The 27,370-nt window shown below is 40.2% G+C and overlaps 1 protein-coding gene across 1 annotated transcript in view; it reads left to right on the plus strand.

The window, feature by feature from the left end:
- Positions 1-27,370, plus strand: part of DOCK1 (dedicator of cytokinesis 1) — a 329,394-nt gene that overhangs the window by 52,035 nt on the left and 249,989 nt on the right. The window contains exons 14-23 of the mRNA XM_059821380.1: positions 810-934; positions 1,249-1,347; positions 2,517-2,589; positions 4,346-4,449; positions 4,925-5,108; positions 11,255-11,352; positions 14,508-14,597; positions 15,095-15,195; positions 16,961-17,095; positions 21,585-21,693. Of these exons, the coding sequence (XP_059677363.1) occupies positions 810-934; positions 1,249-1,347; positions 2,517-2,589; positions 4,346-4,449; positions 4,925-5,108; positions 11,255-11,352; positions 14,508-14,597; positions 15,095-15,195; positions 16,961-17,095; positions 21,585-21,693 (1,118 nt within the window). The remainder of the gene's footprint in view (positions 1-809; positions 935-1,248; positions 1,348-2,516; positions 2,590-4,345; positions 4,450-4,924; positions 5,109-11,254; positions 11,353-14,507; positions 14,598-15,094; positions 15,196-16,960; positions 17,096-21,584; positions 21,694-27,370) is intronic.

A 27,370-nucleotide genomic window follows, 5' to 3' on the forward strand; every position in this document is an offset into this window, starting at 1 on the left:
ATTTTCAAAAACCATCCCAGTTCCAGCTCTCCCTGGGGTTGCTGACAGTGCATTTGTCAGTTGTTCTACTATACAGAACACCTATGGTGTAGGTGCCGCAGCACCTCTGCTTCTTAGTTTATGTTCCAACATACAATTATATCTGCCTTAATGAATTTATTGGAAATCCCCTGTTTCCACAATTCATTTTCAAAATTTCAGTTGCATTGGGGTGTAGTTGAAGACCATTTTAAGACATAAAGCTAAATACCACCCTCCCCCTGCAACCCCCAAGCCAGCAAAAACCTCAAACTGCTTCCCGACCTAACAAATTAAACAGACCTCTGTAGGCTGTTTAAATATTCTTAAATTGCAAAATATCTGTGTATGGGATAAATTAATGACTCTTCTGAAATTCATCCTTTAAAATTAATAATGGAAAGTTGTGTTTAAAAAAAAAAGTAAAACGGAACTGAGGTGGTTTTTGAGTGATATGGTACCTACGCTTAATGATGATGTGGTATTCTTTCAGTCCAGAAATAATGTGCGATTTTTTTTTTTTTGTTTGTTTGTTAGATTGAGCTTGCTGCACTATGAGTTGATAGTTCAGACTTTAGAAGTCTTGGCACAATTTTAGCTAAACAGCTGTTTTCACTACTGCTAGTTTTGATTGTTCAAGATACCATGGCTTTTAAATGTTTTGCCATGCGTATGTATGATTGCTGTCACTAAAATGTGTTGGTCATTGTTTCTACGCATCACTGGTTTCACAAATCAATAGGTACGCTGTGAATATTGCTAAGAACTTTGTGCTTTGCTTTTTCTTTTAGGTGATGTTCGTAATGACATCTACGTAACATTGGTTCAGGGAGATTTTGACAAAGGCAGCAAAACAACAGCAAAGAATGTAGAAGTTACGGTATCCGTTTATGATGAAGATGGCAAGCGATTAGAGGTATTAAAGTATTTAACGTCTGGGTTTTTTGTTTTTGTTTAAGTCTTTTCAGCATCTTTCTCTGTATTTGTCAACTTCACTCCCTATTTTTATTTACAACAAAACTTTCTCCTTTGTCGTAACTAAATACATCTTGTCATATCAGTGCATGCACTTTGGTACTAATTTCATGAGGAGCTCTGAGCATGAGCCATTCTGTCTTATTCTGACCTACTTCACTGGTTTGGTTTTTTTTTGGTTTGTTTGTTTATTTGAATGAAAAAGTGGAGTTTAAGATAGACATAAATATTTTCTCTTTTGTTTGTGTTTTCAAGAGTGTTATTTTTCCTGGCGCTGGTGATGAAGCCATCTCAGAATACAAGTCAGTAATATATTACCAAGTAAAGCAGCCTCGCTGGTTTGAGACTGTAAAGGTATATAAACTGTTACAACAACTTCCTCTGTGTGGGTTAATATGCAATTAATACAGGTTTCAGTGGAAAGCCTTGAGAAACAAAACTAGGGAAATTCAATGCTTGGGATCGGGTTTAGGAGGACAAAAGGAATAGCTCAGCTAAGGAAGGCTTTCAGAGGCTGCTGGAAAATAGATTTGAATTCTATTGCATAATGCATTTTATTTCATCCTTTTGGTCAAGACAACTGTTACAGGGGCACTCCAACATTTGCTTAGGAATGGTTTACTCTATTTCCATGAAGCTGACCTAGAGAAGCAGGATATTAAGGTTAAAATATAATTGCCATAGTGTTGAACTCACCAGTGTTTTGGAATCTGGCTGATTGTGCCTTAAGCTTGCTGAATTTGCTTGGGTAATAACATTTTAGGTTAAATGCCAAGTTTTAATATTACAGAGGATGCTGATGTTAGCTTTGTAAAAGATACTCTGTCTAGCTGCAGTCAGTGGGAGCAGTATACATGTACTGGGAAGGGACTTACAGCTACTCCCCACGCCATTGTTTTAAGTCCAAAGGTGCTCTTGTTGCATCTGTAGACAGAAGGTGGCTGCTAGGGAATGCAGAAACCTAGACGTGGTGTTGGGGAGCAGTGTACAGCACAGAGCCTGAATGTGGCTGTGATTAAGGAAATACAACGGCTCTATCAAAAATACCAGGGGAGAAAAGCATTGGTTACACCTCTGCACGTTGGTTACATGTGGATCAGAGATAACAGTAATAGCATATGTAGTACAAGTGTTGCATAGATAACTGATATGTTGAGAATTTTTGCTTTGCTGCTGTTGATAATCAAGTTCACCTCTACCAGTCAGACTCAAGAGGGGCTCATTCCTGAGCTGGGGGGGAGTGGTAGGGGAGGCTTTGAGATTACAGCCCAGCTTCTGAAGTCGCAGGTCTTGTCGGGTAACTTAAAAGGCTTCCTTCATTCCTTCTTTCTTTCTTGGTGGAAGAATTGCCTGTGACCTTCCAAGGTCAAATGGCAAACCGGCTGGTACTTAACATTAATCTTTTTGAAAGAGCCAAGCATATTGTTGAAAGATGTCTGGATGAGATTTGGTAGTGGTCGATGATGTCTGAAGATACTGTACTGACTGTTTTCTTTCTCTGTCCTCTTTCCCAATATGTGAAGGTCGCAATCCCCATTGAAGATGTAAACCGCAGTCATTTAAGGTTCACATTCCGTCATAGATCATCACAGGACTGTGAGTAATTCAGCCTTTTCGTTATGGTTCTTGTCAGTGTCTGGTGCCAAAATCTGCTGAAACAAGCATAATGTTCCTAATCTGTAATTGACCATTGTAATCGCTTTTAGTGTGGGGTAAGTGGTTTTTTCTTGCCTGCTTATTTTATGTTATCTTCTCAGCTTCTTTTTCCCTTCACATCTTCCTCACTCTCACCTATCGACATCAAGTTTTTCCTTTCCTGCTCAGTCATTTTTCTGAGTGAAATAAAAGGTCTAGTGAATAAAGCTTTCAGTTAGCAACTGAAAGGGTTGTGGTATTGTAGATCTTGGAGGTAGGTGAGTAGGGGTTGTAAAGATATTTAACAACCCCACGTGTGAAACGGGAACATGAAAGAGTTTACAGTGGGCTTCGCATCAGTAATTGAAGACTTAGCTATTAAGAAACTTGGTTTCCGCTTCTGGTTCTCAGACTGACTTGTGGTTGTTTTGAAGTAATTTTGGCCTAAAAGATATTTGAGAGCTTGTGGTTTTCCTCAGCTTCCCTGTAATGTGGCTGGCAGCTGCGATGCTGTGAGCTGTTGCGGATCAGATCGAGACAGCTAGACATCTTCCATTTGTCAACAGTTGTTTTGTAGTAAACTTTGGGGATTTGCCTTGGTTGTGATAGTGTTCGTTCTGTATCGTGATTACAGAGGCTGTTTTTCTTGGTGGGAAAGCCTTTCAGAGTCTGCAGCAAAACCTTTTTGTTTTAGAGTAAACGTGTAGACAAAAGCATTACTCATGTAGTCTCCACCGGATGCATTTTACGATGTGTAATACTCTTCATGTATACTTCCTTGTGTAATGTGTAGTATATTACCTCATAGCAGTTATTTAATTGAAGCTGTATATTTTGCAAATTGATCATTAATAAAAGACTTACTAAGTTTAGAGAATGATACTTGCTAATGAAAACAATGTGCAGAAAATGAGTGTCATTAGTGTTAAAATTATGATTGTGCACTACAAATTACTAGAGTCAGAAATATTTTTATGATGACTCAAAAATTGAAGTTGGATATGGTTTAAATATTAATTAGAGGCTGTGCCTTAGGGCTGCAGGGCTTTCTTGCAGGCTGCTTGGGCTATCTCAAGTTGATGGCACTTCCCTTCTGGTTTTAGTTCTTAACTTACTTTGTGATTTCTACTTGCCTCATTGCTTTCTTTTTACTTAACTTTTGACAATAGGTTTGGAACAATGAGAGCAAACTGAATGCATCTTCTAGTTCATATTAGTTGTAGAGTGGGTCAGCTTTCAGAAAATTTGGCACTTCATCTGTAGTTATGGATCCAATTTCTGTTTCAGTTCTAATATTCCCCCTATAAATAGATAGAGCTCTGATGAGATCCTCAGTGCTGGTCTTTAAAACATTATTCTAGGTACTAAGTACTGCCATTTTTCTAACTTAAAAAAACCCTGAACATTGTAAATGCATCAAATTTCTGTTTTTAAAAAGTTGCCTTAATTCAGCTTTCTAAATGAACACACAGGAAGTAGAAATATTAAGCATCTAGTTACTGCTGCTGTGGTCAGATTCTTAAGCATTTCTTTCTCATATTTTTGGTTCTATCTTGAGTTTAGAGGACTCTCCCAATTTCTTGTACCTTTTCTCCAACTGAGGATCTTAACCTATAAACGAGTGACCATAGTAATCCATGGTTTTGAGATTAGGGGGACTGTCTGTACTGGTATTAAATACTTAATTACGCTTTTTTGTTCGTTTGTTTTGTAACAGCCAAAGATAAATCTGAGAAAATATTTGCCCTAGCATTTGTGAAGCTCATGAGATACGATGGAACAACTTTGAGAGATGGAGAACATGACCTCATAGTTTACAAGGTAGAATTTTGACATACTTTAGTCTTTCCATAGTGGCTAGCTCAGTGTGACTACTACTGACTTTTAGTGAATTATTGTTATAGAACTGCACAGAAAAATATGTTGTAGACTATGCTGTTAGAGCAAGCAACTGAATAGTAAGTACTGTGCAATTTGCTTATTTGTCAGATTGATTGTTAAACCCAGAGTATGTTTTACTGGGCATGTTTTAATTTTTAAGGTGCTTGTTAGCGAGTTTCGTGTGTGTTTTCATGACTGGGAAAAGTTAATTCTCTAGGCCTTTAAATATCACATCTTGGCTCTAATCTGTAGACAGGTTAGTGCTAAATTACCGTTGTTAAAGACCTGTTGGAGAGCTCTGTTTCTGGAGCAAACCTAAGAAAATCCAGTGTAAATAATAAAATTTTATTATTACCAAGGCTTTTTACTAATTATTTTAAAACTGTTTCATATTGTATTTAAAACACTACTGTAGGCAGAAGCAAAGAAGCTGGAGGATGCCTCGACGTATTTAAGTCTGCCATCCACTAAAATAGAATTGGAGGAAAAGGGACACTCTGCAACAGGGAAGAGCATGCAGAACCTGGGAAGCTGCACCATCAGCAAAGACTCTTTCCAGATTTCTACTCTAGTTTGTTCAACAAAACTTACCCAGAATGGTAAGTTCATAGAACTGCTGGAGCTTCTGCTCCTCGCAGTTGGAGCGGGGCTGTATGTACTGACTTCCCTGCCTTCTCCAACCCCCTTCCTCTGTGAATGAGCGGTGGGTTGTTTGCCACGCAGTCTTGGATTAGATGGTGTGGATGCAACAAAAGCATGTACTGAATGTGTGTACAATCCAGCCTTTTCTCTGCCCATGGGCTTTGTTTTGCTTTAGGGCAGTACATGTCTCGAAGAAAACAGAAGAATCCCGTGTTAAATGGAAATGGGAATATTGTTTGCCTTATAGTTGACACTTTTATATTGACGTATACTGAAAACAGGATCTGTGGCATTTTACTTCTCTGTGGGTATGAATAATGGCACTAAGGAAGAGGATGAGTTTGCTTAATATCATGGCTCTGCTCCCAAATAAGCTGTTTTATGTTATTTCCAAGGCGCAATATCTGTATCTTGCCCATGAAGAATGCTCCGATATTGTCCTCTGTTGAGCAGAAGGGATGGGAGCGTGAGAATGTGTTGCATGAAGGTCACTCTCATGTTCACACATCCTCACATGGACACAGAGTACCAGGAATGGAGTTGGCATATTTTGTTCCCTTTAAAACTGCCTTGCATACGTTTTTCATGTGTATTTGTCAGCTGGCTGACTGCATCCAAAGGCTGTGGAAAGCAGAGCTGATGGCATCCACCAAAACAAATATTTCACATTTCCAGACTGTGCCCTCTCTGTAATTTTTGTGCTTCGTTGCCATGGAGCGGTTCCTTGTTCTCCTCGCTGCACCAGGAGTAGACTCGGGAGTGTGGGTGGGTCATTGAGATGAGAGTGAGTCATGCCAGGGAAAGAGATCATTCCTTCGTGACTCAGGAGAAGGGAGGGCTTAGTTTGGCTACATCTGTGGGGAATCGAGGTTGCGGATGAGGAGGGCTGGGGACAGGGGAGTGGGTGGGAATAATGACTGGATTGTCACGTTAATGAGTTCTCCTCTGTCCAGGGGGAAAGTTACTACTCTGGCATGACTTCGTAGCCAACTCACCATTTTATTGTAGTGTTTTTCAGTGGCATTTCTGTTACAACACATCCTAGGTGTTTCATATTCAGAGCACATCAGATTCACTGCAGTCTGGCAGTCTTACAGCCTAAGAGGGTGTTCAGCAAAATATTTGGAAACGATTTTGGAATTCCGTAGCAAAGATGGGATCATGGCTCAAGAGTAACACAGTGGTTTTGGGGTTTTGTAGAATGCAGAAACCAGCATGTGGAATTGAGCTGCTTTTTGTTTGTGATATGATCAGTTTTTTTTATCTTGGTCTTTCCTAGTGCTTGTTAGTAGTTAGAAGTATTTCACAGTGATCAACATATTGACGTTGCTTATGCAGAACTATTACTAAAATTAAGACTGAGCATTGTTTTGTGCTTAATTTACATATAATTTGCTTTGACCATTTGATCTTTATTTAATGTTGCTGTTAATTATGTTGTCTGTGAAACTTTTTCTCCAAGTTGCCAAAGCCTTTTCTCTTTCTTCAAAGTATTTTGACATTATTAAACAAGATCACCATGTATCCTTAAGCAATTTAGAAAGAAACAAAAAAATTTCATCATTAAATTCCTCCCTCAAGTATCATTTTTCATCAAAAAGTTGACAGCGCTGTTCAGATTAGAGTTTCTGAAGCTAATTTTAACTTCTGTAGAACTGTTGGTTAATAGTCTTCCTTTAACTTTCTTAAAAATAAGTAAGTAAAAATGCATTATTATCCGCATGTACCAAAATGTTGATCCAAAACATAATTTTCTCATTTTGGTCATCTGTAATAGTTCTTTCTTCACCCTCCATAAGTATCTTGGAATTGGGTTTAAGACATACTTTTAGTAATTCTGAAAGTATGTTAATAAATCATATGACTCTTTCTGCATTGTATTTGATGTTGCAGACTATCTTTTTGTATATAAGCTCTTTGAATGCTCACTTGACTCCAGTTCTCTATGAACTGTAAGTTATTAATGTTGCTTTTCTGTTAGAAACTGATGTCCTTAGCATCTGAGAAGTCTCCAAATTAGCAAACTTGGCCACTGGTAAGACTTCAGCTATTGTCTTTGAGAGAAAATGGTAGTATGAAATACTCACTCAGTTAGCATTGGAACAGTTGTTAGTGATTTGTGGCAGAATATATTAAAGCAACTCATTTCCTGGCCTTTTCTTAGGTTTTGCATTTAATTTTGAGGAAGAGTAGCAATGTAAGCCAAAGAGGAGGACCGTCTGAAAAGAAGCAAAAAAACTCCCAGCCTCCTCAGGAAGCAGTGAGAAGACCAGCTCTTGGAGGCATCAGAAGTTGTTGTTCGTCATCACTTTGCCTCTTGGCCAGACCCTCCTCCTTTGCCATCTGAGGCAGAAGAGGATGTTCTTCCTCCTTTATCCACAGGACTATGGCAGCGCATGCCATTATTTTTATTTCGCTGGCAGGACTTTCTGTAACAAAAACGTCCTTTATGGGCTGAAGAAACACTTTGACATAAACATGGAGTGCATTTTTGTGTAATGAAATAGAGCTTCTATATTAAAACTCTGGAATTTAAGAGTTGGTATGAAACTGTATCAAACTAGAGAGATGTGTGTGGTGAAGTCATGACTGACAGTGCCATTGTCACCTGATGTATTAACGGGCAGCGTGGCGTTGGGTCACCAACTTCTCTAGGGGTGGTTGACTCTTTGATACCTCATGCTTGCTTTGCTGCTCTTTACGTGTTGCGGGGCATTGAATGCATCAGCAGACACCCCAAGTTTGTGGGGTTTTTTGTTTTGGTTATTCTTTAATTGTTTTTCTTTGGTTTTGTTTGGGTTTTTTTAGGGTCAGAAGTGAGAAATTTGATCCCATATGTTATGGGATATCTGCTCGCAGCTGACAGCATCCCGGTAGATTTCTTTGGGGTAGGAAATGTTGGGCCTTCTGTTCTTAAGGTAAATGGTTAGCAACGTCTGTTTTGAATCTGTTCCTGATGTCATGGCCAAGTCAGGGTTGTGTGTTGATTTTGTTTTCCTTTTTCTGAGGAGCCTGTTGAGTTACGACAAACTGAGGTCCTGTTTTCTCCTGCATAGGCAAGGCAGTTTTGGTATTTGCATCTTTTTTTTTTTTTTCTGTTAACTAGAAGCTGGAGATACTGGGAAATACAGAAGGAGGGACAAAATGGCATCAAAAGCGACATCCTCCTCTGCATGAAGACTGCCTGTGGATAGTAAATTTTACCAGTGTCTCTTATAGGACTATCAAGATGGATGTCCTTTCATTATCAGGGTGACGGGACGAGGCTAGAACTGAAATTGCATTAATAGGTTTGCTGGAAAGTTTTTCTGATGACCAGTAGCCAGAGAGCTGTCTAGTGTTGTACCTGTGTATTTGCTGTTGTGAAGCACCCAGGGTGTCTGTAAGGCTTATTGAAAGTATTTCTGTGTTTCCTTTCTGTGTGAAGGACTCAAACCTTTAGGTAATAGTGACTGTTACTGATCTGGAGTCAAGACTTCAAGGAACCAAGGAGACAAGGCTTTCAGAAAACAGTTGAGATGAATTTTACTTAGTCATTCAGCACAACCGATAATTTAAAAAAAACCCAAAAGGCAATACACGTGATATGACAAATTCAGGTGCTACAGTGGCATAAAAATGAAGATGTGAGTACAGAATTAAAACAAGTCATAAAGAGTGGAAAATTAAATGCATAAAGTCAAGAGGGAAGATTATTTCAAAGAAGACACGGAAATTTAACTAGAGTGGAAATATTATCTAACTTCAGTTTGGTGGCTGGGCTTTGAGATAAGTTTGGGTATCTCTACAGGGAAACCTTTGCACAGATACAGATCAAGGAATAGATATATATAAATAAAAATTATATATATATAAAATATATATATTCTATATATAAGTTATAGATATATAGATATATAAAAATAAAACCAGGAAGCTGGACCATTTGCTTTCAATTGCTAAATAAGATGTAAAAGAAAATTTTCATATGTAGTCAATATAATCTTAAATTACATTAATCCAAATAAAGTTGCTGTTGGCTACTTGGCAGGCTAGAAGTTTGTTCCAACCCTTTGCAATTGAAAACCCTTGTTGTGTCGTCTTCCTGTGGTATTTTCTGATCACATAAATTTCACTTAACCTAGGCTGACTACAGTAATTACTATTTACTGTAGGCTAAAACACTGTTTTACATTCTTATCCTGTTCTACTTGCTGTATTGTTTTAAACCTAGACCTATTAAAAGAGTAGGATTAACTGACTGACTGGTCCTTTGCTGGGGTTGATGCTTGCAGTAACAGAGTGAATGCACATTTTTACTGTACAGTGTAACTTACTTTTCTCTTTCTGGTAGTTGGACTGCATTGGCATTTTCTGTTCACGTTTAGTATTTGCTGTGTCATCACGCTGAAAGTACACGTGGGTTTGTTTTCTTGGGGCGATACACGATGCCATTCACAGATAGTCTGCGGGCTGGCTTTTGTTCAGATCGTTCCTTTTGTCAAACTGATGCCTTTTTAGAAGGCAAACTGAAACCAAATTCGGGGGTGGAAAGTTGATATAAACATACTCACAAAACGCTTTGGATAACTCGTGGAGGCATCTTTACTTTTCTTCCAGAAGCAATTTTTCTGTTAATGTTGAGTTTCTAAGACTTTGGTTTCAACCTACAGACTTCTTGTAGGATAAATTACAAAAATAATGAAAAATTTGAGGGCTTGGATTGTTCAAAACACTCTTTACTTCTACTCCCAAAGAGATGATAAAAGAAGGCTTGGTTTGAGTGCTGCTCAGAGGGGAATCTTTCCCAAGGAGAACAGCAGTCCATTCCGCTAGACGTAATTTTATTTATTGTTTAGAATGAAAGATTTTGGGGAAGGTATAGCAGCTGCTCTGGATCTGGGAATTTCATTTCCAGAGTATACTGTGCAGATGCATGCCTTGGTAAACATTTTGTTGGTTGCTTTGGAAGTTTGGATAAAAGAAGTGAAGGGGGTATTGGTTGGGAGAAGCCAGCGGTCCTTCAGGAGTTACACTGGGCATAATTCACATAGTATTAACCATATTGGGGGTGGGTAATGTGCATTAGTAATCCAGTGGCTAAACCGAAGGTAGACAGTCTTTAAAATCTCCGATTTGTCTCTCTTTAGGGGCTTCTACTGAGGATGACTTATGGATAGTTTGGTTTGTGCTGAAAACTGACTTTTCATGAGGGAGGGAGGAATTTTCCCTTGACGCTAGTTTGGCTAAGGCAGGGCGAGCTTGGGCTTTTGGGTTTGTGGGCAACTCAGGTTGCATCTCAACAAATGCTAGCGTGGGTTTCACTTACTGGTGCTCTAGTGTGGTTGTTAATATTTATTAGTGTGCTTATTTGCAGGGGAACCTCAATTGTGAGTTGCCTCGTGAGAAGTTTTCCTCAAAGGAAACTGAAAAAGGATGCTGTAGTTCTTTATGACTAATAAAAGAGAGCGAGCTTGCCTTCTGTGTTCTCTTATTTATCAGTAAATGCTGAAGTGACATGATCTTAATAGCGGGATGCAGAATTCGGGGACAAGACCATTTGCAGTTGATTTGTTTCGTGATCTGATCTGTACCCTAGCTCTCCATCACTTGGAAGCAACCAAGCAATTTGGGCATTATGAGTTATTAAGCAGACAGCTTTCCACTCAGTTAGCGTAGTTTGCAACTGTTTGCCTTGCATTGCGCCTTATTTTCTTTTCAGTTTATTCAGTGAGAGCAAAGAAGTTAGGAACATTAATGCTGGAAGAGTCACGGCCCTGTAGATATGACTGTGTTGGTGGCTGACTAATTTCATTTTGGCATCTTCTTCTAAACACACAACTGTTGTGTACAACACATTAAAGCTGAGGGATCTGACTTTCTTGGTCTAGGTTTTAATGCTGCCGTTTCAAAAGCCGGCTGCTTTTTTGAAAGCCTTTCAGAGTTGTTGCATGATAGAAGCATTGTGCTAGGTTTCTGCAGTGTCAGAGGCGTACCAGAAATACATTGTTGTCCAGTGAAAATGGCTGACCCAAGGAAGTAAACCATCTGTCCTGAACATAGTTATGGGGTGTGAGTGAAAGTAAGTATCCTGCAGGATATAATTGTTTTTTCTTACTCCTAGTTGATCTCTTGGGACTTCTGAAATGGCGATCCAACACAAACCTGTTGCAGCAGAATTTGAAGCAGCTGATGAAAGTCGATGGTGGTGAAGTGGTTAAGGTAACAAATTAACTTCTTGAAAAATAAATTTGGTATCATAAATTTGCTGAATCCCATATTTTGAGGTACTCATATCTTTTTGTTCCTGCCCTGCCCTTACTGCACGCACTCGCACGTTGAATTGTAACCAGGTGTCTCTCAGCGTTCAGGATGCTAATGCCCTTCTCCCTGCCCTCAAAGAACATTTCAGATGTTGAGTACTGGTAAAACACGTAAAAAATGTGAAATTCTGAAAACGTAGGGTGGTTTATTTCTTAGCACTTCAATGAATTTTTATATACAGGTACGTGAAGGCAAAGGGTGTTTTTCTTTGCAAGGTTAAAACATCTTGGAATTCTTACGTGGTGATAATAAATGTATTTTTAATATATGGATGTGGAAAGCAATCCTACTGTGTGCTGCTGATACTTTTTTTTTTCTTTTAAATTATTTGTCCTGAAAATATTTAGCTGAGCCAAGTTATTTACATTTGCCAAGGCCACTGAATGATGGTAAAGACCTCCATAAAGACAGATTTAGCTGTGGAAAAGAGTAGGCTGGGACTTTAGATTTGATTTATTACAACACATTCAATAAAAGAGTGTCGAAAGATGTATTGGGGACAGATGACCTTAAGGGCCTTTAGTGCTGTTTTCTTACTTCAATGGATTTTAATTTGGTTAATAGAAGCATAATGAATGCCTCGTCTTGAAGTAACTTAAAACGTCTGAGACTGCTGATACTATCCTTTATTGAGTAGGGTGAAAATAGTATCTCACATGATTGGTTTTTCAGGAAGGTTCTACCTGCTGCTATTTTGTTGTGGATCGTTTGATAGCTAAAAACTTCACACTGATACTTGCTTCTGCCAAGCATTGTCATAGTTCTGTCATTTGTAATTTTCCCTCTTCAAATGACATCAGAGTGTGTACAGGAGATTACTGCCTGATGGATGTTGGTGATTTTAGAAGCACCAGAATGCAGCACAAACGAGGTTTAAGTACAAGCAATATTGGAGCAAGTTCTCCAGCTGGCACACGCTCACCCCTCCCTGCACTGTTGCAGGCAGTATGAAATCATACTCCCTTCTCCTTATTGCATAGGGATCTGAGCAGAACTTGATTTATGCGTACGACAGCAGAGTGAATGTTTAATATCGCGCTCTCCACCATTTTTGTTCTTTTTTTAGAAGGCCATTGTTTATGTTATCCATCTGTTACAATAATGTTCAGAAAATCTTTGTGTAGACTGCTCTGTTGCACGTTCATAATATCTAGTTTGTAACTGTTCCTTTGTATTCTTTCAGCTTTTTTTGTCCTTCGTGATTTTAAATACGATCCATGGTACAGGCTATGTATATTACAAAAAGTATGCATTTGATAGAACGTATTCAAATTTTCTGTTAAACTATTTCTTTTTTTTTTTAAAATGCCTGTAAAATATTTCTGCCTACTGGTGTTCATTTATCGCTAAGTAGAAATCAGCCAAGATACTCATTCTGTGATTGACTGTTTCAGTAGTGTATGAAAACTGTAAATGTTATCTCCCTTTAACAGAGGCTCTGACTCCATTTATGCAGAGTCTATAGGATATGAGAATGTAAACTAACAGTCTAGAAATACCAGCTCCCTACCCAAATAATGTTTTCCTGGCACTTTATACAACAAAAGCATCTATCCTGTATTCTTCTTGCTGTTACGTGAAGTCCTTGTGAACAGAACTCTGCTAATGAAAGTCAATTATGAGCTGGATTTCCCCCAGAACTGAAGTCTAAAATCAGCTGCAAGCATTTTGGCTTTTCTGTTTTTTCATCTTCGGGTATTAGTAGCACGAACTGTGGCTCCATGCTCACTTGTTTGGAGGAAGTTTGGCATTCAGCAGCGTTTAGCGAGCTGCTAAATGGAGGTTAATTCCTGAGATTTGACTCTGGATTTAGTAGATAGTCCAAGTGAATCATGTTTGATCTAGGAGACTCATTGCATAGATAAAAATTTTTAAGGGAGGAAGGTGGGAGTCTGGCTGTTTCTCTGTCACTTCCACAATGTATATAATATCTCTTCATAACCGCAGTCTCAGGAATCAGTTGCCTTCTGTTTGTTCAGACATTCTTCCCCAACTATACCTTGTCTTGTCTACAAGACAAAAACCATTTTTACTTCATTTGAGACAGACTTGCTGGAACAATCCATGTTGAACCCCTTCTCTCTCAACCAAAACAAATACAAACTGAGGTCATGATCCATCCTCATTCTGCCTTGGAGGAGCCCATGTCGGTTTTGGGTCGTCTGGTGGAAGAAAGTGCTCAGACACAGAATCCCATGCTGATAAAACTGAATGCCTTGATGAGTATCTCTGGTCTATGCATGTACTACTTGTCACTGGGAAGGAATACTGTAATTATACATGCATAAAGCAGCTTTTATCCCTCTGCTTAACTTGGGTCCCCTGACACTAACCTGCTTTTAGTTTTGTGTTGCACAGATCAGGGTGTCCAGCCAACTGGCTAGTGAAGCCTCTTCCTCTGTTACAGTGATAGTCCTGGAGGTTTTGGGCTGGGGCAGAAGGTTGTGTGCTCTGTTTCCCATGCCTGCATGTATGCTCTCATTTGAAATTGTGGATCTGAGTTTACGCAGTCCTGAAAAGCAGAATGCTGTGCGCTTTTCATGGCTCAGCTCAAAACCACTGAGGACGACTTGATTTATCTGGCATGAGACTGAGTTGCTTGTCTGGCTTGTGCTCTGAAACATCAGTTTCCAGAAACTGCATGATCCTGTTGACTGTCTGTTGAAACTGAGTTTTGAAATAGTTTTTGTTCATTCACGATAATAGATTAAACTTACTATTCAGGTGTACCAAGTGTGATTTCTGACCTTTTTTTCCTATTTGAGTGATGTGGATCTATAGGTAATCAACCCAACTAAAAAATAATTTACCGAAAACCAAAATGTTAAATTCTCCTTTTTTCAGCTAACTTTTTGAATGTCATTACTTTGTAAAATATAAAAATCATAGAATCGTTTAGGTTGGAAAAGACCTTTAAGATCATCAAGTCCAACCGTAAACCTAACACTGCTAAGTCCACCGGCAAATGAAAGCAAGTATGTCTGTAGAAATCTGTGAGACATCTAAATTTCATTTTTCCTGTAACATGTGATGAATTGTGTATTTATTTATAGTTTCTTCAAGATACATTGGATGCACTTTTTAACATAATGATGGAAAACTCGGAGAGTGACACCTTTGACACATTAGTGTTTGATGCTTTGGTAAGTTTGCATTGTGGCTGGAATAAAATGCAGGCACCGCAATGATGAATAAATAAAACAAACGTGGTGTAAAAGCTAGAATGAAGATTACTAATGAAACAGATCTTACTAGCTGTTAGTTATTTATTAATTAATTTAAAATGTGTGGAACGTTTTTATTATATTTGAAGTTTCAGTTGGACTTGATCAAAAGGGGGTTGGATTACGTCATGTCACCCTCCCAGAAAAGATGGAAGCAATCAAATCCAGTCATTGTAGTGGATTGACAGCAGAATTCAGGATGGAAATAGAAAGTTTCTGCTTGGAACAGAAAACTTTGTTATGAACAGGAAGTTTTCACAGGAAAGGAGAATATTAATATATTGGGAGGATAATCAAAAGCCTATATCTGTGTGCTTTTAACATTATTACTGTGTCTTACCTGAAAATAAAGTTGGGTGAATGTACTATATTAAAGACTTTTTGAGGATAGTGCAATAATTATGCTTTTTTTTCAGGTATTTATCATTGGACTGATTGCTGACAGAAAATTTCAACATTTTAATCCCGTCTTGGAAACCTACATTAAGAAACATTTCAGCGCTACGTTAGCCTACACGTAAATTTTAAAAATTACTTTTCTAATGTAGCTTGTACAGTTTTTCCGGATAATGTTATTCAGTTACTTGTTTTGTGTAGATTAATTAGGAATTTGCCTACAGAGCTTGGGAGGGTGGGAGCTTCTTGAAGAAGGCTGGAGACAGTATGTCTTTCGTATGTCTTTCTCTCTTGAAATAACAGTAATAAAACTTTCGGTCATTTGCGAGGAGGAAGTTTTGATTTTGTTGTATTGAAGGACGGGATGATTTGCCTATTTCAAGAATTGTTTTGTAAGGAAAGTATTCATAAGCAATTCTCAGTCATACTTGAGAAAGAAATCACGTCTATTTAAGATGCTTCAAATGCCTGTTGTTTGGTGCATTAAATTGATGTTCTACCCTGTATTATCTGTGTTACTGTCACTTTGGGGAGGAAGCAGTGAAGAACAAAAAAATGAAGGTCCATTATATTTTCTGTCTTAAGTATTTCTTGACAGTTAGGTTCTTTGCTGCTGCTTCAGAATATTAGTGTTGGAGGAGAAATATATAATAGATATCTTTGCAGTGTTGGAAGGAAAACAAATCTAAAAGCGGGAAACCTGCTGTGCACTTTGCTGTTATACAGTCTCTGTTATGTGACCAGAAAAGGTTTGAGAAGTACCGATTTTAAAATCGTGAAGAAGAGTTAGGTCGTTAGTCACAACTTTGATATTACGATCACTTCACTGGGTTACAGCCACTGTTGCAGCCTTCATGTGAAGCGGGTAAAGGATGAAGCATCTTCCAGCATCTGGTTTTATTAGCAAGAGCTGAAGGTGGCCCTTTCGCTGGTAGGCATGGAGAGCATCCTTCCCTTCCTTAAATGGAGGGAGGCAGAAGCAGGTGTAAGCTTGATGATGCTGGAAGATGTGAATTCTGGCTTGACTTGTGCCCGTGGGCATGACAGATCCCTACCTTCTCCCCAACTTTTATTACACAAGTTTGTTTCAGTAAAGAAAGGTTGCGTTGACAATATATAAGTGGTTACTTGAAATTCTTGGGCAGTTTACTCCTATTAAAATAAATGCACATATATCAAGATATCTGTCTACTCAATGTTATTTTCTGTTAGTGGTAAATAATGTTGTACTTACTTTTAACGTTCACGCTGAAAGTATCCACTGTAGCTAGGATGATTTAAAATGGAACTGGTTGTAGTTGCATTAAAATAACGATTTATATTCGTTGGAAGGGAGGTAGTTGAAATGGTACTGTTTTTAAAATTGTTTCACTTTCAGACTTTAAAATGGGGAATAAGAGAATTTCCAGCTGGTATTTTATAATTTCTGAGGAATAAATTTCACAAATCTAGCCCAAAATCCACGGGAAGACTCTGTAACGGGGAGGCCTTGTTTAATGAAGAAACTCCCATTCTGTTTGTTTTAATTCTAACAATGTGTTTGTATTTGATTTAATTTTTATTATTTTGATTATTACTAGTTGGATCTTTAGAATAGCCTAAATCCAAATATCCCTAACTATCCAATAGAAAATAAGTCTTATTGAGATTTGCTGCATTGCTTGTGTGTTGAATGCTTTTATTGACTGTGGGTTTTCCTTTTTCTCAAGAATCGGTTGCACCTACTTACCAGGAAAGCCAAGAGCATAATGAGTTTTAGTTGCATAATCAATTTTGTAACTTAGTGGGCACTACTTAGGCACATAATTTTTCTTTAAACCTTTCAAAATTTAAAACCTTCTCCGCGTGCATGCTTGTAACTTGTATGTGTCTTTGTATTTAAACAGAAAACTGACTAAAGTTTTAAAAACATACGTGGATAATGCTGAGAAGTGTGGTATCACTGATCAACTTTTTAAAGCGATGAAAGCTTTGGAGTACATCTTCAAGTTCATCGTGCGGTCCAGGATATTGTTCAATCAGTAAGTATGGTGAATGCTGAAACATCCTGGAATTTCCATTGACAATATTGTTCAAAAAGTGTCACAGTTATAACACCCCAAGTTAAACTCGCTCAATATCGCACTGTTTTAGAAATATCTTAAGTTGTTAGAATTTGTTTCAGGAGGCAGTTGTTCCTAAGAGCGAGCCGGATTTTCTTCATCTTGAACCCAGCTGCGTGGAAAGTAGTAAATAGAAGAAGCCTGTGCCTGACTGAGATGTGTATTTTACGTAGCAGTGCGCTACTAAAATCATGACGTGTTGCAGCTTTCTATAGTTTAGGTCTATGAACAAAGAAAACTTGCTGCTATTTGGGAAACTTTTGTTAATAACTGAGGTGCTGGAGCGTGTCCAGAGAAGGGCAACGGAGCTGGTGAGGGGTCTGGAGCACAAGTCTGATGAGGAGCGGCTGAGGGAGCTGGGGGTGTTCAGTCTGGAGAAGAGGAGGCTGAGGGGAGACCTCATCGCTCTCTGCAACTCCCTGAAAGGGGGTTGTGGGGAGGTGGGTGTTGGTCTCTTCTCCCAAGGGACGAGTGATAGGACCAGAGGAAATGGCCTCAAGTTGTGCCAGGGGAGGTTTAGGCTGGATATTAGGAAAAACTTCTTCACCAAAAGGGTTGTCAGACACTGGAACAGGCTGCCCAGGGAGGTGGTGGAGTCCCCATCCCTGGAGGTATTTAACAGATGTGCGGATGAGGCGCTCAGGGACACGGTTTAGTGGTGGACTTGGTAGGGTTAGGTTTATGGTTGGACTTGATGATCTTAAAGGTCTTTTCCAACCTAAATGATTCTATACTGTGACTGAAATGTTGAAGCTGCGGAGTAGCTGTACTGCCCTGTCCCTCGTCCCCGCCTGGGCTTTGATAGTGGCTTTCCTCACACGGCTGCAGAAGTCTGGGAAGACTATGAAGTATTGAAAATCTTGCAGCAAGGCGAAGGGACAGCTTTTCTGGGTGGGGAACATGACGTTTGTCCTTGCGTGGTGCTCACAGGGCTTGGGGAGAAGCCGTGGTTGGCAGAGGGCTTTATTTGTAGGCCAGACATGGCGAGGGAAGAGAGTCAGACTAGGTGGACAGCGAGGGGCGAAAAAGGAGTATGAGATGCACCTTTTTTGACACACCGCCTCGTAAAAGAAAACGACAAGTATTGTTGGAGTTAAACCCTGAACAGCTCGGAGCTCCCCGGGGCCCCCACCTGTCAGAGCAGGAAGAAGCTGTTGGTTGCAGTTTGTCGGGCCCTGCAGTCTTAGTAGGTTTCACTGAGCGAGACGGGAAAGTGGAAAGAAAGAAGGGCTGCAGAAATCTTCTCCTCAAGAGTGATACTGTTTTTGATAGGAGAATCATTTGAGTTTCTACAAGAGCTCTTACTGTGCCTGCCGGCATGGCGGAGGCCTGCTGGGGGGCTGTTTCCTGCTCCCCACTTGACCTCGTGCATGGTGAACTGCACAGCGACTCGCCGGCGCTGTCTGCAGTGGGTGTCCATCCATAAAGTCAAGCATAAATAGTTATTCTGAGTTAAGCTGGAAGTCTGTACTGTGTTTTACACAGGAAATACTAAAAAAGTTATAAAATAAGTTGATGATGTGTTCAGCTTCATTTAGATTCAATCCTTTTACTACTTGTTAGTGATGCTAAAAACCTTATTACAAGGGATTTATGTAAAGCTCTGAAGTTACCAACTTCACCAACCTTTCTCTGAATTAGAGATTGTAAATTATTTCTGTAGGAGTCTTGCTGTGAGATTCATAAAATACCGAATGTCACTTGTACTGTTGCAGGTCCTACAAATCACTTTCCAACAGGAAAAAAAAAAAAAGATCTCTTGCTGCAGATTAGATTTACAGACAATACGACCCTCTAGTATTGGCCATTGGATTGCCTCGTGCTAAGCACTAATTCAGAGTTCTTTAGCGTTGGGAGGACACAGCTCTCAATGACAGGGGATTAATCAGCGAAGCTACTGAATGCTGAATGACACCATGATTTGTTCTGCTGTAAGACTTAAATCCTGCCTGAGGTGTGTGATTTGAAGTGATTATAATGCAGAAGTGTAGCAGTGTTCTGAAATATCGTTAGTGTTTTACTGAGAAATCTCAAAGAGCAAGCAGAATCTCTTATTAAAAAACATTACGTATTTTTAACTTGTGTAATATGGGAATGGACTGAATAGATGGAGCATTTTAGTAATGTGGTTGCAGGCAAGCTTCAGTTCCAGATAAATATGTAGAAGCCTAGTTCATCTAGTTAAAGCCTGGTGGCAAATCTATTTGTTCAGTGTATCAAGGTTTATAAAGGCAAAATATTATTAGTGAACTTTGGAAATATCTTTATTTGGTTTACTTGGTAATGATCCCAGTGGTTATGTTGCATTTACAACAGTCTTAAATTTTGAGGCAGTGCTAGAAGGGTCAGCTTGGTGTAATCCTGGTTTTCTCGTAGCTGCAGTGTTTTTATGCATTATCGGGTGTATTAAATAAATATATGTTAATAACTGACAGTAGAAACACATTTGTGACTAACTTGTTTATTTTTATTACGACTTCCTTTTTGAAACACAACGCTTTCTGTCTGAAGCAGTTTGATTTATTGGACTGTCAAGTTTAGTTACTCCTTATATTGGTATTAGTTTCACCTCTCTAATCTGTTCAGGGGGACACTGAAATCCATTATTGAAATTGGGAGTTAACAAGTAATTTGTCCTGCATAACCTCCAGTTTTAGCCTAAAAGGGGAATAGAAGTTTGCACAGCAAAATAACACAATTTAATAATTTTTCGGTAGCATTCATTTCCCCTGCGTACTGGTTAAATAGCTTTTTTTAATATCTGTGGCTCCCAAAGGCTTATGAACACAGCATTAAAAATGATACACATTAGTTTCAGTGTAAAGCAGCAAGAACATTCTGAACTCTGTGTTTATCTTAAAAAGATAAGCCCCTTTCCTTCTGTAATAGGTGGTCCATCATGATATCTTCAAACGTGAAGAAGTCATACTATGACTGTACAAATAAAATTCCTGGGTGTGGTGCTCTTTCTGAGCTGCAGACCTTGTTCAAGACCTTCTTACAGGGTTTAAGCCCAGAAGAAAATGGGAGGAAAATAGAGGGGAATTGAAATCTTGCTGGGAGCTGCTGTAATGGCTCTTGGTGCAAAATGTTGAGGTGAGCTCAGGGACAGAGCTAGTGGAACCAGGGAGGGCCTTGGAAGCCCAGCTGCTCTTGGATGAGGCTCTCGGAGGGGATCAAAGCTGACCGGGTAAGCTTGGGGGTTTAGCTGGGGAGAAAGTCCCATCTGATGTTTATAAACACCCCTGTTTAGATGCCAGGTTCTCCTGGGCTTCTTTTAAGCACTGATCCTGGTCTGTATAGCTGAGGTTCAAGAAGTGTATTTGCAGCAGCCCTTATGTAGGTGAGTCATGTGTATTGCCAAAGGGGGAAGAAAATTTTTAAAGGATTTTTAAATAATCTTCTCCCCCTCCCTTTCCATTTCATAGTGAGAATTATCTCATCCTCCACCTGAACTAGAGACCATTCTGCATTTAAAATACTCATGAGAGTTTCAGGAACATTCATTCCTGTGCTGTGTTGAACCAGTGGACCAAGTTCTTCAGCTTGGCTGTATATTTTTTGCCGTTGGTGTTGCTGAGGCATCTCAAGGCAGTTTTTATCCCCCTGAAAGTATCTGGCAGAGAGAGAGAGAGGGGTCCCTGTGGGCAGATCAGCTCTGAAAAATGCCATCTGAAGGCACAGAGACCTGGCTGGCAAACTTTAGCTGTGGATTAGTTGTTCTTCTGTGGCAGCTGTACTGACTGTACGGGAAAGTGAGCCTTAACTAATTTAGTGTCAGCGAGCCAGAAATTAGAGGTGAAATGCATTTTAACTTGAGCGCTTCCTTCCCTTGGGGAAAAAAGTTTGGTGGTGGTTTTTCTTTTTTTTTTTTTTTTTGTGTTGTTTGGTTGGTTTTTTTTAGCAAATAGTGGGTTGATAGGCTTTTTCTTTCTTTCACAGAGCTTAAGGTCACAAACCTTAGGACACTGGTAGATTTTAATGATTGCTGGCAAGTTGTCTGGATGCTTTCTGGCTTCCACATCAGAGGGCTGCTTGGCGTTGGTCCTCCCAGACATCTGCTGGCTCTCGTGCAGGGTGGAGAGACTATCCCACTGATGCGTGGGCATGTGGAACTGGGTCACTGCTGAGGGATTCACCGTGACTTGAAAGCGTAAAAAACAATACTGGATGTGGCATTTTACATGGGCAGCTTTAAAATAAAAATCTGTTGTTCCTGCTGACCCAGCCTGGTCAGTCGGTCTTGTCTTTAGTTTTTTTGTGAAAGAAAACTCTTGGTTCAGTGAAGAAACTTGGAGAAACTCTTGAAGTTGAAAGTAATGCCATGAATTACCATGTGTCATTTGAACAGATTTTTTTTAAAAATGTATTTCCATTTTAGTTAGATCGAAACCTAATTATTTTTCAGACTTTATGAAAACAAAGGAGAAGCAGACTTCAGGGAGTCTCTGCTGCAGCTTTTTAAGTCCATCAATGAGATGATGAGCAGCATCTCTGATCAAACAGTCATAGTGAAGGTATGTACTTTACAAATCTCCATCTTGGCTTTACTTTTGCATCCTAAACCACAGTTAGTCGGTTGATGAAGTGTACTCTTGCTCTTGGGCACAAAAGCGTATTTTACCTCAAGGATCGTTGATACTTAGTGCTTCTAATGAAGGGTTTGTGACTATATAAAGAATGTGCTTTGAACAAGTAAGTTTACTTAAATTGCTGCAAATAGCTTCACTTCTATTTTTAAAATAGTAAGGGGTTAAATGACGTTTAGTTTATTTAACTTGTTTAACCTTAACAGTGAGGTATTCTTAAGGCATTATCTTTAAGATGCTGATGACAATGTGGGTCCTTGTATTCTTATGCACTTATTTATATCCTAGGCTGTTCAGGAACTTCTATATAGTATCTTAAGCCCTAGTACATATTTTTAATGGAAAATCAGTAGTGAGTCAGACTGCAAACTTCACCACTCACCCCTCTTCTTTTATCCCTTTAAAACAGTATTTACTTTTGGTAGAGTTGGCTGGCTCATGGAATCGGGAATGTGGTCTCTGACCTCAAATGAACATGGGTATTGATACCACAGAGCAGAAGCACTGTATTATAGGACTGGTAGGTTTTTGTATCCAGAGGAGTCTGAGGTTGGTGTGCCAATACCGGTCTCATGTTCTGTTAGTGAAGCTCTTTCACTATGGAAAGGTACAGAGACTGTTGTAAACATGCGTTTGATAAGCTATACCTTGAAGTTCTCCTGCTGGTTCCCAATAGAATTTATAAAAGGACGTAACTCTTCACCTAGCTGTGCTGAATCAGTTGAAAGACGATGATCAGAAAGGGGCTGAGAATTGGGGTTGAATTTGGGGACAGTTTGACAGTATGACTCCTCCTGCTCAGATATGCAGAGGTTGTGCAGTAGAAGAATTTTTTTTTATAGGATCTGGGAGGCAAAGACAGACAGTGGCAAAGTACTGTGGCAGCGCAAGAGGTTCCTCTTGAGGGACCTGGGAAGCATACAGTGGGAAGACACCCAAGTCAAAGCCACCGGTCCTTTATAGCTGAGTGCATGCAGGTCTTAGGCTAGTAATACCATGATGAGCACACAGCAAATATAGATAGTGGGGATAAAGCTGCTGAGTTCGAGTACTTTAGGCAGAGAGACTGAGACTGTATCATCTGATAACGAACAGCATAGGGATATTACATGTTTCAAGAAAGCTGTATTTTCATTCCATTGACAGAGCATCTATCCTGAATGGAAATTGGTAGGTTTGAGTCAGTGACTCAGAGTGTGCTATCTGGCATTTTACAAATAGGATGTTTTCAGATTATGAGGATTGAATGTAAGATTTATTTTCCTGAGACTTGTTTGTGAGGCCTACTTCAGGAAGGCAGATGAACATGAGCTTTTTTCTTTTTCAACAGTTTATGCCTTGGGGCAGGGCGGGGTGGGGGATGGGTGGAAAATCCCCCCAAACCAGATTTGGTTGTCTTCACCTGACATGCAGGAAAAGACGACAAACTTCCTAGCAAAGGCTAGAGAGATCCCCCTACAGCAGTGCCTGTCCTCAACTGTATATTCAGATCTCTGCAAACCCGGGTAGAGCACGTCTGCTGTCCGCAGCTGGCTACGTGAAGTCTGCTAGTAGATGAAGCATTGACAGATGAGCCAGGTGCGGTTGTCCGAGAAGTGTGCTTGTGGATGCATTTCAGAAACCTTGACAACCTCTCATTCATTATTCATTGCTTTCATCTCCTATGGACTCTTAATTACTTAGCTCTTAGAACACATAATTGTTAGTATTGGCTTTCTGCAGCTTGTATTGGCTTTCTGCAGCTTGCTTTTATTATGTTCAAATATCCACTGAAGCACTACAGTTTTTTCAGTAACTAGAAATGTGTGGTTCTATTAGAAAGAATAAAATTATTGAATAGGTGGATAAATGTGGGATATTTTTGAGAGAGAGCGAGTATGGCTTCTGTGAATCTTGCCTGACAAAGCTGTTGGAGTCCTGGGAGGGTGTCAGTAACCATGTAAAGTGGTTGTGACATTATAGGCTTCATTCAGCATCTTTATCAGTGATCTGGAGTTGGTAGTTAAGTACTGTGCTAGTGGTGAGGAACGTCAGAAGGACCTCACAAAACTGAGGGGGCTAAGTTGTGAGCTGCAAGGTAGACAAAGGTAAGGCAGTGCCTCTCAGAAGACTAAATTAATCCCTGTTTGATGCTCTACTTGAAGCTGGTAGTTGCAGTTTGGGGAAGACACTGTGGAGTTATAACTGACAGCTCTCCAGGGTCATCGGTTCCCTGCGCAGTGGCAGGCGAAGAAGCAACAGGGTGTTGGGTGTCAGCCAGAGGGACAGTGAGAACATGGCAGGGCTGTCGTTTGGTTGTTTGATAGCCTTGGTGCATCTGCGTCTTGCGTGCCAGGTGCTGTTCTGGTCTCCGTACCTCAGAAATAGTTACAGGGGATGGAGGACCAGGATTGGGAATGGTGCACCTTCCTGCCGGGTGAGTGGGCTGTGAAACTATTCTGCACCAAATCCCACAGTACAAGAAATAGGGTACACTCACAGACATCCGTAGGAGGTTAGTTAAAAACAAGTAAAAGAAAAATTTTGTTTCTGAAGGTTGCTGTCACGGGGGGTTGTGGAGGCGGAGGATGTCAGCAGGCCTAGGAAGAGCTTGGGCAGATTTACAGACCGCAGGTCCATAGATGTTCTGAAAGGATGGGTGGAGATGCAGCTTCTAAAGGATGCTGGGGAGCCAGGAGGGGAATGGACCACAGAAACTGTGAATGGCATCTCCTGGGGCCACTGTTGGAGATGAGTCCTGGGCTATACGAACCATCCGTGTGACACAGTAGGCGTTTCTTGTGCTGTTGGGTTCTCTGTTGAAGTTTTGTAGTAAACTAATGAAGATTGGGCCCCTCACTCCAAGAAGGACATTGAGGTGCTGGAGGGTGTCCAGAGAAGGGCGACGGAGCTGGTGAGGGGTCTGGAGCACAAGTCTGATGAGGAGCGGCTGAGGGAGCTGGGGTTGTTCAGTCTGGAGAAGAGGAGGCTGAGGGGAGACCTCATCGCTCTCTACAACTGCCTGAAAGGGGGTTGTGGTGAGGTGGGTGTTGGTCTCTTCTCCCAAGTGACAAGTGATAGGACAAGAGGAAATGGCCTCAAGTTGTGCCAGGGGAGGTTCAGGCTGGGTATTAGGAAAATGTCTTTCCTGAGAGAGTGGTGAAGCACTGGAAGAGGCTGCCCAGGGAGGTGGTGGAGTCACCATCCCTGGAGGTGTTCAAGGAATGTGTGGACGTGGCACTGCGGGACATGGTTTAGTGGGCATGGTGGGGTTGGGTTGGTGGTTGGACTTGATGATCTTACAGGTCTTTTCCAACCTTAGTGATTCTGTGATTCCGTGATAAGCAGATAAGTTGCTAGGTCCCTGTGTTGTGGAGTTAAGATCAGCAGATCTAGCTGTAGCTGTTTCAGGCTTTTTTTACTGTTTTTGGTATATATTGGGGAAGCTAAATAAGTGTGTATAAAATAAGTCTGTTTGGAGAGATAAGAATTTGAAAAGACCTACATAAAAAATGAAGGTGCTTCCCATTAAAAGAGACAGATGCTTAATTCACACATTTGAATATTTCTATTTCTCCTTGCAAAAATTGTAATGTCTTGATAGTTTATCAACATGAAGCAGAACTGCCACTGGAAAGTTTTTCTGAAATGTTTACAACTTTTCTCTTTGGGCTGGTTATACTGATTTTTTTTTTCTTTTTTTTTTTCTTTTCCCCAGCCTATCTGTTAAGAGAGTAGCCTTCAAGCTGACACTGTGCGAGGGAGAATGAATGACTGCAGTCTTATGTTCTTAGCAGGAATTACTCTTTATCTATTCAAATATTTATGGCCTTGTGGAAGCTGATGAGCTGTTTCTGACTGTAGCTCAAGTCTTCAGTTACTTAATATTTTACATTTAAATTGCCCATTTTTTTTAAATGTAAATTTTTCAAGGCTTTGGGTACATTTGGGGGAAAAAAAAAGTTTCCTCAAAAGAAAACTGTATGAATTTTACAAGGATTTAAGGTTGTAGAGCACAAAAAGAGACTTTGAATTTGTAACTGTCTTAGGATTATGGCTATTCAAAATCTCTTAGGGTAGGGGAGAATTTGTATATGTGGCTGCTTTGCAAACCTGTCTTTGGTTTCAGCCTTTAAGAAAACAAAATTGAGAGTATTTCTGTGGAGGGCAAGTTAAAAGTGGCATTTAGCAGTTTTGTTGACTGCAAGTAGGTATAACTGTAAACAGCATTTGAGAAAAATTTAATCGGACTTGAAAGGAAAAAAAAACAACCAACAAACAAAAGGGCTACCAAGATGGTTAGGGGACTGGAACATCCTTGTTATGAGGAAAGGCTGAGGGACTTGGGTCTTTTTAGTCTGGAGAAGAGAAGACTGAGGGGGATCTTATCAATGCTTCTAAATACTGAAGGGGTGGGTGCCAGGAGGATGGGGCCAGTCTTTTTTCAGGGGTGCCCAGTGACAGGATGAGAGGTAACGGGCACAAATTTGGCCATAGGAAGTCCCATCTAAACACGAGGAGGAACTTCTTTCCTTTGAGGGTGGCAGAGCCCTGGAAGATGCTGCCCAGAGAGGCTGTGGAGTCTCCTTCTCTGGAGATATTCCAAACTCGCCTGGACACATTCCTGTGCAACCTGCTCCAGGTGACCCTGCTCTGGCGGGGGGGTTGGACTAGGTGATCTCCAGAGCTCCCTTCCACCCCTGTCCTTCTGTCATTCTGTGAAAAGCAAAAGCCCTGTAAAATCCTCTGCTGCACCGAAATCCTGCTTTGCATTACTGAGGATGCTTTGTCTCCCAGTCTCATGGCTGGGAAGGGCATTGACATGATCCTTTCCACAGGGTCCTCCAAGAAGCCTCGAGTTGACCTGGAATTAGGGAGAGGCATGTCTGTGTCAGTTGTCCGTCCTTCACTGCTTCTGATGTGGTGTTGGTCAGAGGAGGGGGCTCTGAAGGTAACCCCAGTGCTGGCCCCGGTCTGCTGTCCGCTGTGTCGGTGCAGTTCATGGTCACTTTGTGGCTGAAGAACTGGTCACCCAGTCCCTGGGGTGTATAGTTGTAGCGGCTGGCTTAGTGTATGCGTGGAAAAACCTGTGGTTTTTTCAGAGTGGAAAGGTCTGTTTGCTTTCCAGAGCTTTTGGTATTGCAAAATTCTAGCAATTTAAAAACATTATTAAAAGTTTGAGTTGTAGTGCTTCAGCTACATATTTTTACAATAAATAGATAAAAATCCATGTGTTCTTGGAGCGCGAGTTGAGCAGAGCTTTACTAGCATTTATAGCTCTCAGTGGACTCAAATATGTTGCAATCCAAACATTAGGTGTGAAAATGAATTAAACACATGCTCATCCTAGTCTGTGAAGGCAGCAATAGTCATTGCTGCAGGTTTGAATTTGAACAGCTGTTCAGTCCTATAGGTTTGAATTTGGACAGCTAGTATGGTATAGATTACAGTGTTTAAAACAACACAGAGTTTGTTTTTTATAGTTAGTTACCTAAATATAATTGTTTGGGGTTTCTTTTGTGTGTGTCAGTGTTGACTGGAGCAGAGGCAGGCATTCAGAGGCTGCCTTTTACACTTGATTATTATTTTTTTTTTTTTAAGGTGTGCAGTTGTCCAAAGCAGAGAG

This window comes from Gavia stellata, chromosome 9 (genome assembly GCF_030936135.1).
Source record: "Gavia stellata isolate bGavSte3 chromosome 9, bGavSte3.hap2, whole genome shotgun sequence".
Taxonomy (NCBI): Eukaryota; Metazoa; Chordata; class Aves; order Gaviiformes; family Gaviidae; genus Gavia; species Gavia stellata.